The sequence below is a fragment of the Rhinopithecus bieti genome, unplaced genomic scaffold, assembly GCF_001698545.2.
Source record: "Rhinopithecus bieti isolate Rb0 unplaced genomic scaffold, ASM169854v2 scaffold_12070, whole genome shotgun sequence".
Lineage (NCBI taxonomy): Eukaryota > Metazoa > Chordata > Mammalia > Primates > Cercopithecidae > Rhinopithecus > Rhinopithecus bieti.
The window spans coordinates 2,180,271-2,193,409 of NW_016807449.1; the positions used below are offsets into that span (position 1 = coordinate 2,180,271).

Below are 13,139 nucleotides of genomic sequence, written 5' to 3' on the forward strand. Positions count from 1 at the left end.
CNNNNGACCTCGTGATCCGCCTGCCTCGGCCTCCCAAAGTGCTTGGATTACAGGCGTGAGCCACCATGCCTAGCCTGGTCTCAGGATCTTAAAAATCACTGAGTTTTAAAAATCAAAGAGTTTGCCGGGCGCGGTGGCTCTCACGCCCATTATGCTAGCACTTTGGGAGGCCGAGGTGGGAGGATCACTTGAGGTCAGGAGTTCAGAACTAGCCTGGGCAACATGGTGAAACCCTGTCTCTACTAAAAAAATAAAAACAAAAAAAGCTGGGCGTGGGCGCCTGTTATCCCAGCTACTTGGGAGCCTGAGGCAGGAGAATTGCTTGAACCCAGGAGGTGGAGGTTGCAGATCGTGCCACTGCACTTCAGCCTGGGCAACACAGTAAGACTCCATCTCAAAAAAAAAAAAAAAGAAAAGAAAAAAGTTTAAATGTTCCCTCTGTAGCTGTTCCTCCCATTTTTGGAGGGAAACTGTTCCCATCTGTGTTGAAACCTCAGTTCTTGGCCACAAAACAGCCAGCAAGCTCATCTCTGGGAAAGCCAAGGTGCCTAGAGCCAAATACCGCAGAGAGTCAAGGGAGTTGACAACTAAGAATAGAGTGGGGAATGTGTCCATGAGAAGGTCACCGTGACCTTCATGAGTAGCAGTTGTGGGGGCTGGGGAGCGGGTGGCAGGTGAGTGAGGGGAGGCAACAGGTGCTGGACGTTCACTGAGAAGCTTGGCGGTCAGGGGGAAGCCGGAGGAGGAGCCTGGCACGTGGAGGCGACCCTGGGTCAATTTGGGGTATTTGATCAAGGTCCCCTTCTGCAAGCAGCCCTGTCTGCCTCAAGGGGCACATTGATCAGGAATGGGCGTGAGGGGGTATTTAGGGTGGTAGGAAGGTTCTGTATCTCCATAGGGTCCTGGTCACAAGGGTGTATACATTTGTCAAAACGCATCCAACTGTAAAGGTCTTTGCGTTGATTCTGTGTAAATATACATAAAACCCAAAGAGTGGCTTCTGAGAAGACGCCAGTAGGGGGAGAGAGAGCTCCATAGCTCCGAGAGGTTTGTGTTTCAAGTTTTGAATGGGAAAGGCAAGTTTCTCAAAACAACCAGAAGGGGGCGATAGAGATGAAGTTGCTTTTTACATGGGGGGGGGGGGGCCCCTTGGTTGTGCTCCCCACCCCAACTTCTGGATCTTACTTGCAGCCTACTTGAGAGCAGGAGACAATCTTTCCTGAATACAACCAATATGTGTAATGTGGAGCCTTTTGTCTGCAAGTGTTCTTTATTTTTTATTCTTTATTTTTTGAGACTAGTCTCTGTCACCCAGGCTGGAGTGCATTGGCACAATCTCGGCTCACTGCAACCTCCGCCTCCTGGGTTCAAGTGATTCTCTTGCCTCAGCCTCCCAAGTAGCTGGGATTACGGGCACCCACCACACCCAGCTAATTTTTGTATTTTTGGTAGAGACAGGGTTTTACCATATTGGCCAGGCTGGTCTCAAACTCCTGACCTCAGGTTATCTGCTGGCCTCAGGCGTGAGCCACCTCGCCCGACCCGCAAGTGTTTTTGTTGTTGTTTTTTGAGGCAAAGTCTTGCTTTTGTCCCCCAGGCTGGAGTGCGATGGCGCGATCTCAGCTCACAGCAACCTCCACCTCCTGGGTTCAAGCGGTTCTCTTGCCTCAGACTCCCGAGTAGCTGAGATTACAGGTGCCTGCCACCACACCCGGCTAATTTTTGTATTTTTAGTAGAGGCGGGGTTTCGCCATGTTGGCCAGGCGGGTCTCAAACTCCTGCCTCAGGTGATCCGCCTGCCTTGGCCTCCTAAAGTGCTGGGATTACAGGTGTGAGCCACCGCACCCGGCCAAGTGTTCTTTAAAATGTATCATTGTAGGCTGGGCACGGTGGCTTATGCCTGTGATCGCAGCACTTTGGGAGGCCGAGGCAGGCGGATCAAGAGGTCAGGAGATCGAGACCATCCTGGCTAACATGGTGAAACCCCGTGGTGAAACCCTGTCTCTACTAAAAAAAAAAATACAAAAAAATTAGCTGGGCGTGGTGGCAGGCATCTGTAGTCCCAGCTACTCCAGAGGCTGAGGCGGGAGAATGGCATGAACCCAGGAGGCGGAGCCTGCAGTGAGCCTAGATTGTGCCACTGCGATCCAGACTGGGCGACAGAGCAAGATTCCGTCTCAAAAAAAAAAAAAGTATAATTGTCTGCACCTGTAGATTTCCTGTACCTACATGGTATTGAGCTCTTGTTTTACTCTTTTCTCATCAAGCACTATGATTTAATGATCCTCCCAGGCTGGGCGCACTGGGCTCACAACTGTAATCCCAGCACTTTGGGAGTCCAAGGCGGGCAGATCACGAGGTCAGGAGTTCGAGACCAGTGTGACCAACATGGTGAAAGCCCATCTCTGCTAAAAACACAAAAATTAGCCGGGTATGGTGGTGCACGCCTGTGGTCCCAGCTACTCAGGAGGCTGAGGCAGGCGAATTGCTTGAACCTGGGATGCAGAGGTTGCAGTGAGCCAAGAGGCTGCAGTGAGCCAAGATCATGCCACTGCACTCCAGCCTAGTGACAGAGCAAGACTCCTTCTCAAGAAAAAAATAATAAAACTTTTTTCTTTTTTTTTTTTTTTTTTTTTTGAAAAGACGGGGAATCCAAATACAACACAACACACTGCCACCCCCAGAGCCTAGGAAGTCGCAGTGCCCGGACATCCCCCAGGCATCAAACTGGCCAAGACACAACAACACAAACCACCCCGGGTTTAAACGCCATATACACACCATCTCAGACATAACACCCGAGTAGAAACAGACACAGGCAGAAAAACAAACAAACCACAACAACAAACAAAAAAAAAAAAACACGCTTTTTCTGTATTTTTAAGTAGAAAGAAACGGGTTTCCACCACGTATTAGCCCCAGGAGGGGTCTCATCCTCCCCCTGACCCCTCATGAATCCCGCCTGTTGCTCGGGCCCTCCCACAAAGGTGCCTGGGAAATTACAGGCCCCTTGCAAGCCACCCGCCGGCCGGCCAACCCTTTTTTTTTTTTTTTTTTAAGAGATGGAGTCTAACTATATTGCCCAGGCTGGTCTTGAACTCCTGGCCTTAAGCAATCTTCCCGCCTTGGCCTCCCAAAGTGTTGGGATTACAGGCATGAGCTATGGCACCCAGCCTCTTTTACTCATCTTTCTATTGGAGTGGCTTTTATTTTCTTTTTGATTTACTGAAGTTTCATGTACCATCAGTTCTACTATAATGCTTATTTTGAAAATGTGAATTTATTCCAATGCAGTTGATATATCAGGGAACAATTTGAGCATAACACCAATTTCACATTTGCTTACGCGCATCCAAGGTGGATCCAGGAAACTGCACTTTGCTATAAGTGTGTGTGTAGGAATACACAAAGCACACATACACGGCACTTCAAACAAATACCACCGCCGCAGTTCCCCGGGTGTTAGGAGCCACACCCATCCACATCTGGTACTAGGACTTTCCATCAGATCTCAGATAACCCTCCTTCCACCACATCACAGTAATTCACAAGCTGCTCCCTCCACCCCACACCCATTGCCACAACAAACTTCAAGTCTTTGTCAAGGTCAAGTGCCATATATTTTGGAGTATGTTGGTATGTCTTAACCACCTAGCCTGTGCAAAACTGTTCTCTCCTTTTGTATTCTGTTCTTGTCTTTTTCTTTAAGCATCACTGACAAAGTTTACAAGGATTGTGACACAATCCTGTTTTCTCTGTGAGCCCTGTGGTTTTGACTGCAGGATTTTGCATATTGCTGTGATTTTTATGAATGCATGCATTATAGTAGAACTGACCGTTCTAGATATTAGTCCCTTGTTGGCAGGGTGCAGTGGCTCATGCCTGTAATCCCAGCACTTTGGGAAGCCAAGGCGACCGGATCACCTGAGGTCAGGAGTTCAAGACCAGCCTGGCCAACGTGGTGAAACCCCATCTCTACTAAAAAAAAAACAAACAAAAAAATTAGCCGGGCCTGGTGGCAGGCACCTGTAATCCTAGCTACTTGGGAGGCTGAGGCAGGAGAATCGATTGAACACAGGAGGCAGAGAGGTTTCAGTGAGCCAAGAATGTGCTACTGCACTCCAACCTGGGTGACAGAGCAAGACTCTGTCTCAAAATAAGTTAAATAAAAATAAAAATGATAAAAATAAAAAAGTCCCTTGTCGATTGTAGGCATTACAAATATCTTCTCCCAGTCTCTCACTGATGCCACATTTTCCACAGCACAGTGCAGGAGGTCGCTTGCTGACCCAGGCACAGCTCAGAGCCGGTCCCAGGAAGCCCTGTGGCAAAGTTTTGAGGAGTGACTCTCTCATGCTGTTGGAGGTATAGAGACCTGTGCAGTCTGTATGGAGAGCAACTAGTAAATTCTAGCAAAAAAATTTTTTTGGCTGGGCATGGTGGCTCATGCCTGTAATCCCAGCACTTTGGGAGGCTGAGGCAGGTGGACCACCTGAGGTCAGGAGTTCAAGACCAGCCTGGCCAACATGGCGAAACCCTGTCTCTACTAAAATACAAAATTAGCTGGGCGTGGTGGCGCCTGCCTGTAATTCCAGCTACTCGGGAGGCTGAGGCAGGAGAATTTGCTTGAACCTGGGAGGCAGAGGTTGCAGTGAGCCAAGATCATGCCATTGTACTCCAGCCTGGGCGACAGTGAGACTCTGTCTCAAAAAAAAAAAATATATATATATATATGTGTGTGTATATATATGTGTATATATGTATTATGTATATATGTGTATGTGTGTATATATGTATATGTGTATATATATGTTTTGGGCTGGTCAAGTGAAGCAGTGGAAGTGGAGAAGGAACAAAGAAATCTGTAACTGGTTGTGATCAATTAGTTGTAAACACCACTGCACTCAGCCCAGCCTCTAACCACATTTTAAATGCACACACCCTTTGAACCAGTGATTCCACTTTAAAAATTATCTTAAAAGCAGGGTTGGGTGCAGTGGCTCATACCCTGTCATCCTAGCACTTTGGGAGGTCAAAGCAGGAGGACTGCTTGAGCCCAGGAGTTCAAGACCAACCCGGACAACATAGCAAGACTCCGTCTGGATAAAAAGTTAGCTGGGCATGGTGGTACATGCCTGTATTCCCAGCTACTTGGGAGGCTATGGTGGGAGGATCACTTGAGCCCAGGAGTTTGGGGCTGCAGTAAGCTATGATTGCACCACTGCATTCAGCCTAGATGACAGAGTGAGACCCTGTCTTAAAAGAAAGAAAAGGCCGGGCACGGTGGCTCATACCTGTAATCGCAGCACTTTGGGAAGCCGAGGTGGGCAGATCACGAGATCTGGAGATCGAGACCATCCTGGCTAACTCAGTGAAACCCTGTCTGCTCTAAAAAATACAAAAAATTAGCCGGGCGTGGTGGCGGGCGCCTGTAGTCCCAGCTATTCAGAAGGCTGAGGCAGGAGAATGGCGTGAACCCAGGAGGCAGAGGTTGCAGTGAGCAGAGATCATGCCATTGCACTCCAGCCTGGATGACAGAACGACACTCCGTCTCAAAAAGAAAAAAAAAGGAAGAAAGAAAGAACAAAAGAATTTATCTGAAAAACATCCTTGGACACACACTAGACATTGGGTACCAAACTGCTTTGTCATAATGGACAAGGATGTCTGTCCACAGGTGTCAAATCCAAGAGTCGCACATGCAGGGACGAATCTGTAGCCACATAGAGACCAAGGACGTGCCTGGTGGGCTGAGGGGGAATGATGTCCAAGATGGAGCCACCATTGATTTCTTTCTTTTTTTTTTTTTTTTTTTTTTTTTTTTTTTGAGATGGAGTCTTTCTCTGTCGTCCAGGCTGGAGTGCTGTGGCGAGATCTCAGCTCACTGCAAGCTCCGCCTCCCGGGTTCACGCCATTCTCCTGCCTCAGCCTCCCGAGTGGCTGGGACTACAGGCGCCCGCCACCACGCCCGGCTAATTTTTTGTATTTTTTAGTGGAGACAGGGTTTCACTGAGTTGCCCAGGATGGTCTCGATCTCCTGACCTCATGATCCACCTGCCTCGGCCTCCCAAAGTGCTGGGATTACAGGCGCGAGCCACTGCGCCCACCTTATATATTTTTTTTGTAGAGATGGGGTCTCAATATGTTGCCCAGGCCAGTCTTGAACTCCTGAGCTCAAGTGATCTTCCAGCTTCAGCCTCCTGAAGTGCTGAGATTATAGCCAAAGAAATTGGCTGGGCGTGCACCATGGTGCCCAGGCAATTTCTTTTTATAACATGTACCCAGAAGTACAGCAAGCATAACTGTCTAACCCAGCGAGTTTCAGAGCAAACACACCCATGTAACCAGCACCCAGATCAAGAAACAACATTCCCAGCCTCCCAGAGGCTACCTGTGCCCCTCCCAGTTACCCCACCTTCCGCCTCCCAAAGGCACCTGACTTTTTTTTTTTTTTTTTTTTTTTTAAGACAGGGGCTCACTCTGACTCCCAGGCTGGAGTGCAACGGCCCAATCATGGCTCACTGCAGCCTTGACCTCGCTGGGCTCAGGTGATCCATCTCAGACTCCCAAGTAGCTGCGACTACAGGCGTGTACCACCATGCCCAGCTAATTTTTCTATGTTTCATAGTGACAAGGGTTTGCTGTGTTGCTGAGGCGGGTCTCAAACTCCTGGGCTCAAATGATCCTCCTGCCTTGGCCTCCCCAAGTGCTTGTATTTCAGGTGCGAACCACCACACCCACCCACACATAACTTCTAATGTCATAATTACTTTGTGAGTTTTTGAATTTCACATGAATGGGACCATACAGTAAGTTTTCTTTTGCATGTCTGGTGTCTGGCCTGCACGGTGTCTGTGAGATTCAGCTATACTATGGGTATGACAGTAGGCTGTTGTGTCTGATTGCTGGGCGTTTCCATTATATGACTATGGCCCAGTTTCTTTATCTACTCTGTGCTGACAGGGGTGGGGTAGTTTCTAGTTTATGAGCCATTGAGAATAGGGCAGTATATGTGTCTTGTAAACAGGAGTACCCTTCTGTTAGGTGTATATGTGGGAGAGGAATTGCTGGCTCATAGGATTGGCATATACCTGGCTTCAGTAGATACTGACAGTTGCTTTCCAAAGTGGTTGTGCTTGTCTGCACTCCCCCAGCAGTGCATGAGGGTTCTAGTAGCTCCGTGTCCTTGCCTGCACCCCTCTGTCTAATTGCAGCCCTTGCGGTGTGTGGGGGGAGGTATCTCAGTGAAGTTTTGTTTTGTTTGAGATGGAGTCTCGCTCTGTCCCCCAGGCTAGAGTGCGGTGGTGCGATCTTGGCTCACTGCAACCTCCGCCTCCCGAGTTCAGGTGATTCTCATGCCTCAGCCTCCCCAGTAGCTGGGACTACAGGCGCGCACCACCGTGCCTGGCTAACTTTTTGTATTTTTAGTAGAGATGGGGTTTCGCCATGTTGGCCAGGTTGGTCTCAAACTCCTGACCTCAAGTGATCTGCCTGCCTCAGCCTCCAAAGTGCTGGGATTACAGGTGTGAGCCACTGCGCTCAGCCCTCAGTGAAGTTTTAATGTGCGTTTCCCTGGTGACTATATTAGTTTCCTATCATTGTTGTAACAAATTACTACTAATTTAGTGTTGCAGTATCACACCTCATGGAGCCTCTGGTGTACTTGTGAGAGAATGAGAATGAGAAAGGCAAATAATGTCTTAGTATTATTAAGATAACAGTTTTGACCTTGCAGACTCCCTAGAAATGTGTTGGGGGACCACTGGGTCCTAGGACTCACACTTTGAGAACCGCTGCTAGAAGAATATTGGACTCTTATAGCCTAGGAACGATGGGAAATGTTTAAAAGGATTTCCTATCCATATTTTTTTTTCTTGCAGAGATATATAACAGGGTGATCACTAAAGCAAGTATTTTCAGGCCAGGTGCAGTGCCTCACACCTGTAATCCCAGCACTTTGGGAGGCCAAGGCAGGTGGATCACCTGAGGTCAGGAGTTCAAGACCAGCCTGGCCAACATAGTGAAACCCCATTTTTGCTAAAAATACAAAAAATTAGCCAGGTGTGGTGGCGTGCACCTGTAATCCCAGCAACTTAGGAGGCTGAGGCAGGAGAACTGCTTGAACCCAAGAGGCGGAGGTTGCAGTGAGTTGAGATCACGCCATTGCACTCCAGCTTGGGCAACAAGAGCAAAAGTCCATCTCAAAACAAAAGAATTTCCAAGCACAAAAGATAGAATGTGCCAGGCGCGGTGGCTCACACCTATAATCCCAACATTTTGGGAGGCCAGGAGTTCACTTGAGTCCAGGAGTTTGAGGCCAACCTGGGCAACATGGCAAAACCCCCTCTCTACTAAAAATACAAAAATTAGTTGGGCGTGGTGGCACATGCCTGTAGTCCCAGCTACTCGGGAGGCTGAAGCAGGAGAATCACTTGAGCCCAGGAGGTCAAGGCTGCAGTGAGCTGTGATTGTACCACTGCACTCCAGCACAGAGCAGGTCCCGGTCTCAAAAAAAAAAAAAAAAAAAAAAAAAAAAAAAAAAAAAAAAAAAAGATGCTAGATTAAAAATGGGTGGCAGAGAGGGAAGTGGAACAGAAATACAAGTTCAAAGAGAAAACAGGACATGTACAATTTTTTGCTGTTGAAGCAGAGCTTTTTCTTGCGTTTTTGAAATGGTCTCAAATCATTACAGTGTTTAGATTCCATTTAGCTACACATTTACATTGCTGGAAACTGTATCCTTTGCAACTGTTTCAGCTTGGGAGAATTTTTAGGTGGCAACTTAGAAATGAGTGAGACTAATATATGTTACTAGTTCCTTCCTTCCTTCCTTTGCTGCAACCTGCACCTCCTGGGTTCAAGCGATTCTCCTGCCTCAACCTCCCGAATAGCTGGGATTACAGGCATGTGCCACCACGCCGAGCTAATTTTTGTATTTTTAGTAGAGACAGGGTTTCACCATGTTGGTCAGGATGATCTTGATCTCTTGGCCTCGTGATCCGCCCCCACCTCGGCTTCCCAAAGTGTTGGGATTACAGGTGTCAGCCACTGCACCCGGCCATCAACTTATTTCTTTTTAAATTTAATAGAGATGGATCTTGCTGTGTTGCCTAGGCTCATCTCTATCTTGTGGACTCAAGCAGTCCTCTTGCTTCGGCCTCCCAAAATTTTGGGATTACAGGCGTGAGCCCTGAGCCTGGCTCTGAATCCTTTTAAGGGATAAAAAAGCATGCAGGGGCCAGGCACAGTGGCTCACGCCTGTAATCTCAGCACTTTGGGAGACTGAGGCGGGTGGATCATCTGAGGTCAGGAGTTCAAGACCAGCCTGGCCAACAGGGTGAAACCCCATCTCTACTAAAAATACAAAAAAATTAGCCAGGTGTGGTGGCAGGCACCTGTAATCCCTGCTATTTGGGAGGCTGAGGCAGGAGAATCGCTTGAACTTGGGAGGTGGAGGTTTCAGTGAGCCAAGACCATGCCATTGCACTCCAGTCTGGGCAACATGAGCAAAACTCCGTCTCAAAAAAAAAAAAAAAGAGGTTAATTTTATGGTATGTGAATTATGTCTCAATGAAGTCTTTTAAAAGGGTGGGGCTTGCACTCAAGTATGGGGAATGATTAAAGGTATCAAAGTAGGGTGGCAAAAATGTTGACAGCTGCTGGACCCCAGGACATGGGTACATGGGGGTTCCTTACACTATTCTGGTTTTGTATGTGTTTGAAAACTTACAGAATAAAAAAGTTTTGCTTTTTGAATTGAGCTCTAGGATTCTGGGGTCTTCTCTTCCTCCTTTACCCGCAGTGGGAGTGGAGGTAGCTCTTCCCCTAGACACAGAGCCCTACTCTGACCTGCCCTCTGATTAGTGGATCTGAGATATAATCACAGACGCTAGATCCAATCGCTAGTGGACTGGCAGGCAGTGATTGGGTCAAGCCTTGGCTAAGTGCCAAGCCTTGAGCCAATCACTGCGCTGGTCCACGCCTTGGCCTCAGTCAGAGCCTACAGATAGGAGAGGGGAAGGGAAGGTGGAGCGGATTCATCAACAATAGTGGCCCCGTTGGTGTCTTTTTTTTCCACCTCTATTAAATGGCACAGCCACCACCCCAGCTAATCTGAAGTAGTAGGTAGAATTTGAACCCTGATTCCCCGCCCTCTTCCCTCCAAACAAAGAATTCTGTTGGTAAAGGTGCTATTTTCCTATATAAATGAGTCTAGGTGAGTCTGGAAAGGGGACTTCCAGGAGGAGGCCTGGCGACCACGTGCCCTCCCTCTCCTCCACCTCACCCCGCTTCTCCACCTCCGCTTTCCCATGGAGGGGGCAGGTCAGCTCTGAGGGCTGTAGAGGTCTTCCCTGTGCTGCCTGCCTCCGGTCACCACAGCCCTGCCACTGTCCCTTCCTCCCTAGGATGACACGGCATGGCAAGAACTGCACCGCGGGGGCCGTCTACACCTACCACGAGAAGAAGAAGGACACAGGTGCGGGGCTAGGGCAGGGCGCGGCATGGATGTGTCTTGGAGTCACCATCTCCCCTCGTGCGGGATGTCTCTCTCCCGCCCCCGACATACACTGATGGCCATGACCATGTAAACAACAGCCGGGTGATCCCACGCCCCCATGTGGCCTGGCACTGTGTTCCCTGCCTTCTGCGTGTGAACTCACTCCTCCCAACAGAGTGTCAGGGATGGCGCTGTTGTTACCCTATGTTCCAGAGGAAGAAACTGAGGCCCAAAGAGGGACAGACACTGGAGCTTGGTCACAGCCAGAAGGGTGGAGGGGAGTCAGCCGTCAGCCCCTCCACTGAGCTGCCACTCAGTGACCAGGCCTGTTTGCCTCTCACCCTCCAGGGTTGACACCTCCCTGTGGGTTCAGCCCATGGCCCCAGCACACAAACAGCGGCTCCCAACTGCCTGTTTCTCTCTGAGTCCCCCACCCCCACCACCACGTTGTCTCTCTGCCTCTCTCTCTGGGGCTTTGGAGATGGGCATATCTCCTGTCGCTCTGCCCCTCCATCACTCTGCCCATCTCTGTCCCCAGCGGCCTCAGGCTATGGGACCCAGAACATTCGACTGAGCCGGGATGCCGTGAAGGACTTCGACTGCTGTTGTCTGTCCCTGCAGCCTTGCCACGATCCTGTTGTCACGTGAGCTGGGAACAGGGATGGGTAGGTCTACGTGGGGAGGGCAAGGGAACCGCCAGGAGGAGGCTGTGTGTGTGGGCCTGGCCACCTGCTCAGCCAGGGAACCCTGGACGAGCAGTTTATCCTCAGAGCCTCTGTTTTCTTACCTGGGATATGGGCATGATCCTAGTGTCTGTTTCATAATGTGGAACAGATGGAAAGGAACATATTCCTAATGGGGTGTAGGGCTTTTAGAGCACTGCCAAGGCCATCAGAGCAGCTCACCTTCAGATACTTCCCATGACCTGCCTGTGATGGTAGGATAAAGGCTTAACAGGTGCTGAGTCCAGGCACTAAATACGTGCTCAATTAGTGGTATATTTTGTAGAAGACAGTAATGATCAGGGCCCCCAAGGCCACCTTCAGTTTCTTTCTTTCTTTCTTTCTTTCTTTTTTTTTTTTTTTTTTTTTTTTTGAGACAGAGTCTTTACTTTGTTGTCCAGGCTGGAGTACAATGAGATCTTGGCTCACCGATCTCCCAGGCTCAGGTGATCCTCCTGCCTCAGCCCCCTGAGTAGCTGGAACCACGGGTGTGCACTACCACATCTGGCTTTTTTGTTTGTTTTTTGTAGAGAGGGGAGCTCACTTTGTTGCCCAGGCTGGTCTCGAACTCCTGGCTGCAACAATATGTGGCACACATTGTTGCTGCGAGAATTAAGCACTTTCCCTGCAACTCTATTGAGAGAGGACAGCTGGAAGCTCAAATCTGGCCTCTACTAGATTCTGCCCCATGTGCTTTCTTCCTTTGCTGATTTTAGTCTGCATCCTTTCACTGCAGTGAACTATTACCATGAGTATAACAGCTTTGCTGAGTTCTGTGAATTCTAGCAAATAATTGAACTTGGGGCTGATCATGATGGCTCCTGCCTGTAATCCCAGCACTTCAGCAGTCCGAGGCGGGAGGATCACTTTCTTTCTTTCTCATTGCACCCTGTCTTTGCAGCCCAGATGGCTACCTGTATGAGCGTGAGGCCATCCTGGAGTACATTCTGCACCAGAAGAAGGAGATCGCCCGGCAGATGAAGGTGATGGGGATGGGGAGAAGGAGGCACAGGCAGGCAGGAGCTTTTGAGTCTGAGTTCACAGGCAGAGCCACTTGGAGCCCTCCAATCTCAGTTCCCTCTGCCTGGTACACCGTTCCCCTCCTGCTTCCGGCCAAATCCTCCTCACCAATTTCAGCCCGGGTACTGCCTCCTCTGAGCTCCTGCCAGTCCCCTGGATCTGCCCCAGTCACCTCTTCTCTTAGCACTTGGCATAGTTGTAACTCTACATGTGGCTATCTGACACATGCCCACTTTCCCTTCTGGACTTCGAGTTTTCCCCCCTGTGGCTTAGGTCCTTAGTAAAGATGTGCTGGCCAGGCGCGGTGGCTCAAGCCTGTAATCCCAGCACTTTGGGAGGCCGAGACGGGCGGATCACGAGGTCAGGAGATCGAGACCATCCTGGCGAACACGGTGAAACCCCGTCTCTACTAAAAAATACAAAAAACTAGCCGGGCGAAGTGGTGGGCGCCTGTAGTCCCAGCTACTCGGGAGGCTGAGGCGGGAGAATGGCGTAAACCCGGGAGGCGGAGCTTGCAGTGATCTGAATCCGGCCACTGCCCTCCAGCCTGGGCGCCAGAGCGAGACTCCGTCTCAAAAAAAAAAAAAGTAAAGATGTGCTAAATGGGCCGGCGGTGGTGGCTCACACCTGTAATCCCAGCACTTTGGGAGGCTGAGGCAGGCGGATCACTTGAGGTCAGGAGTTAGAGGTCAGCCTGGCCAACATGGTGAAACCCTGTCTCTACTAAAAATACAAAAAAAAAAAAAAAAAAAAAATTACATGGGACGGGGGGCCCCCCGAAACACCCCTTCCCAGGGAACACAGGGCAGGAGAATCGCTTAAACCCGTGAGGTAGAGGTTGCAGTGAGCTGAGCTGGCCCCCCTGCCCTTCAGCCCGGGCAACAAACAGAGATTCTGTT

The 13,139-nt window shown here is 49.6% G+C and overlaps 1 protein-coding gene across 1 annotated transcript in view; it reads left to right on the forward strand.

Moving 5' to 3' along the window:
- Positions 1-13,139, forward strand: part of NOSIP (nitric oxide synthase interacting protein) — a 25,048-nt gene that overhangs the window by 9,651 nt on the left and 2,258 nt on the right. Inside the window, exons 2-4 of the mRNA XM_017882034.1 lie at positions 10,407-10,477; positions 11,037-11,142; positions 12,122-12,520. Of these exons, the coding sequence (XP_017737523.1) occupies positions 10,408-10,477; positions 11,037-11,142; positions 12,122-12,520 (575 nt within the window). The 5' untranslated portion in view covers position 10,407. The remainder of the gene's footprint in view (positions 1-10,406; positions 10,478-11,036; positions 11,143-12,121; positions 12,521-13,139) is intronic.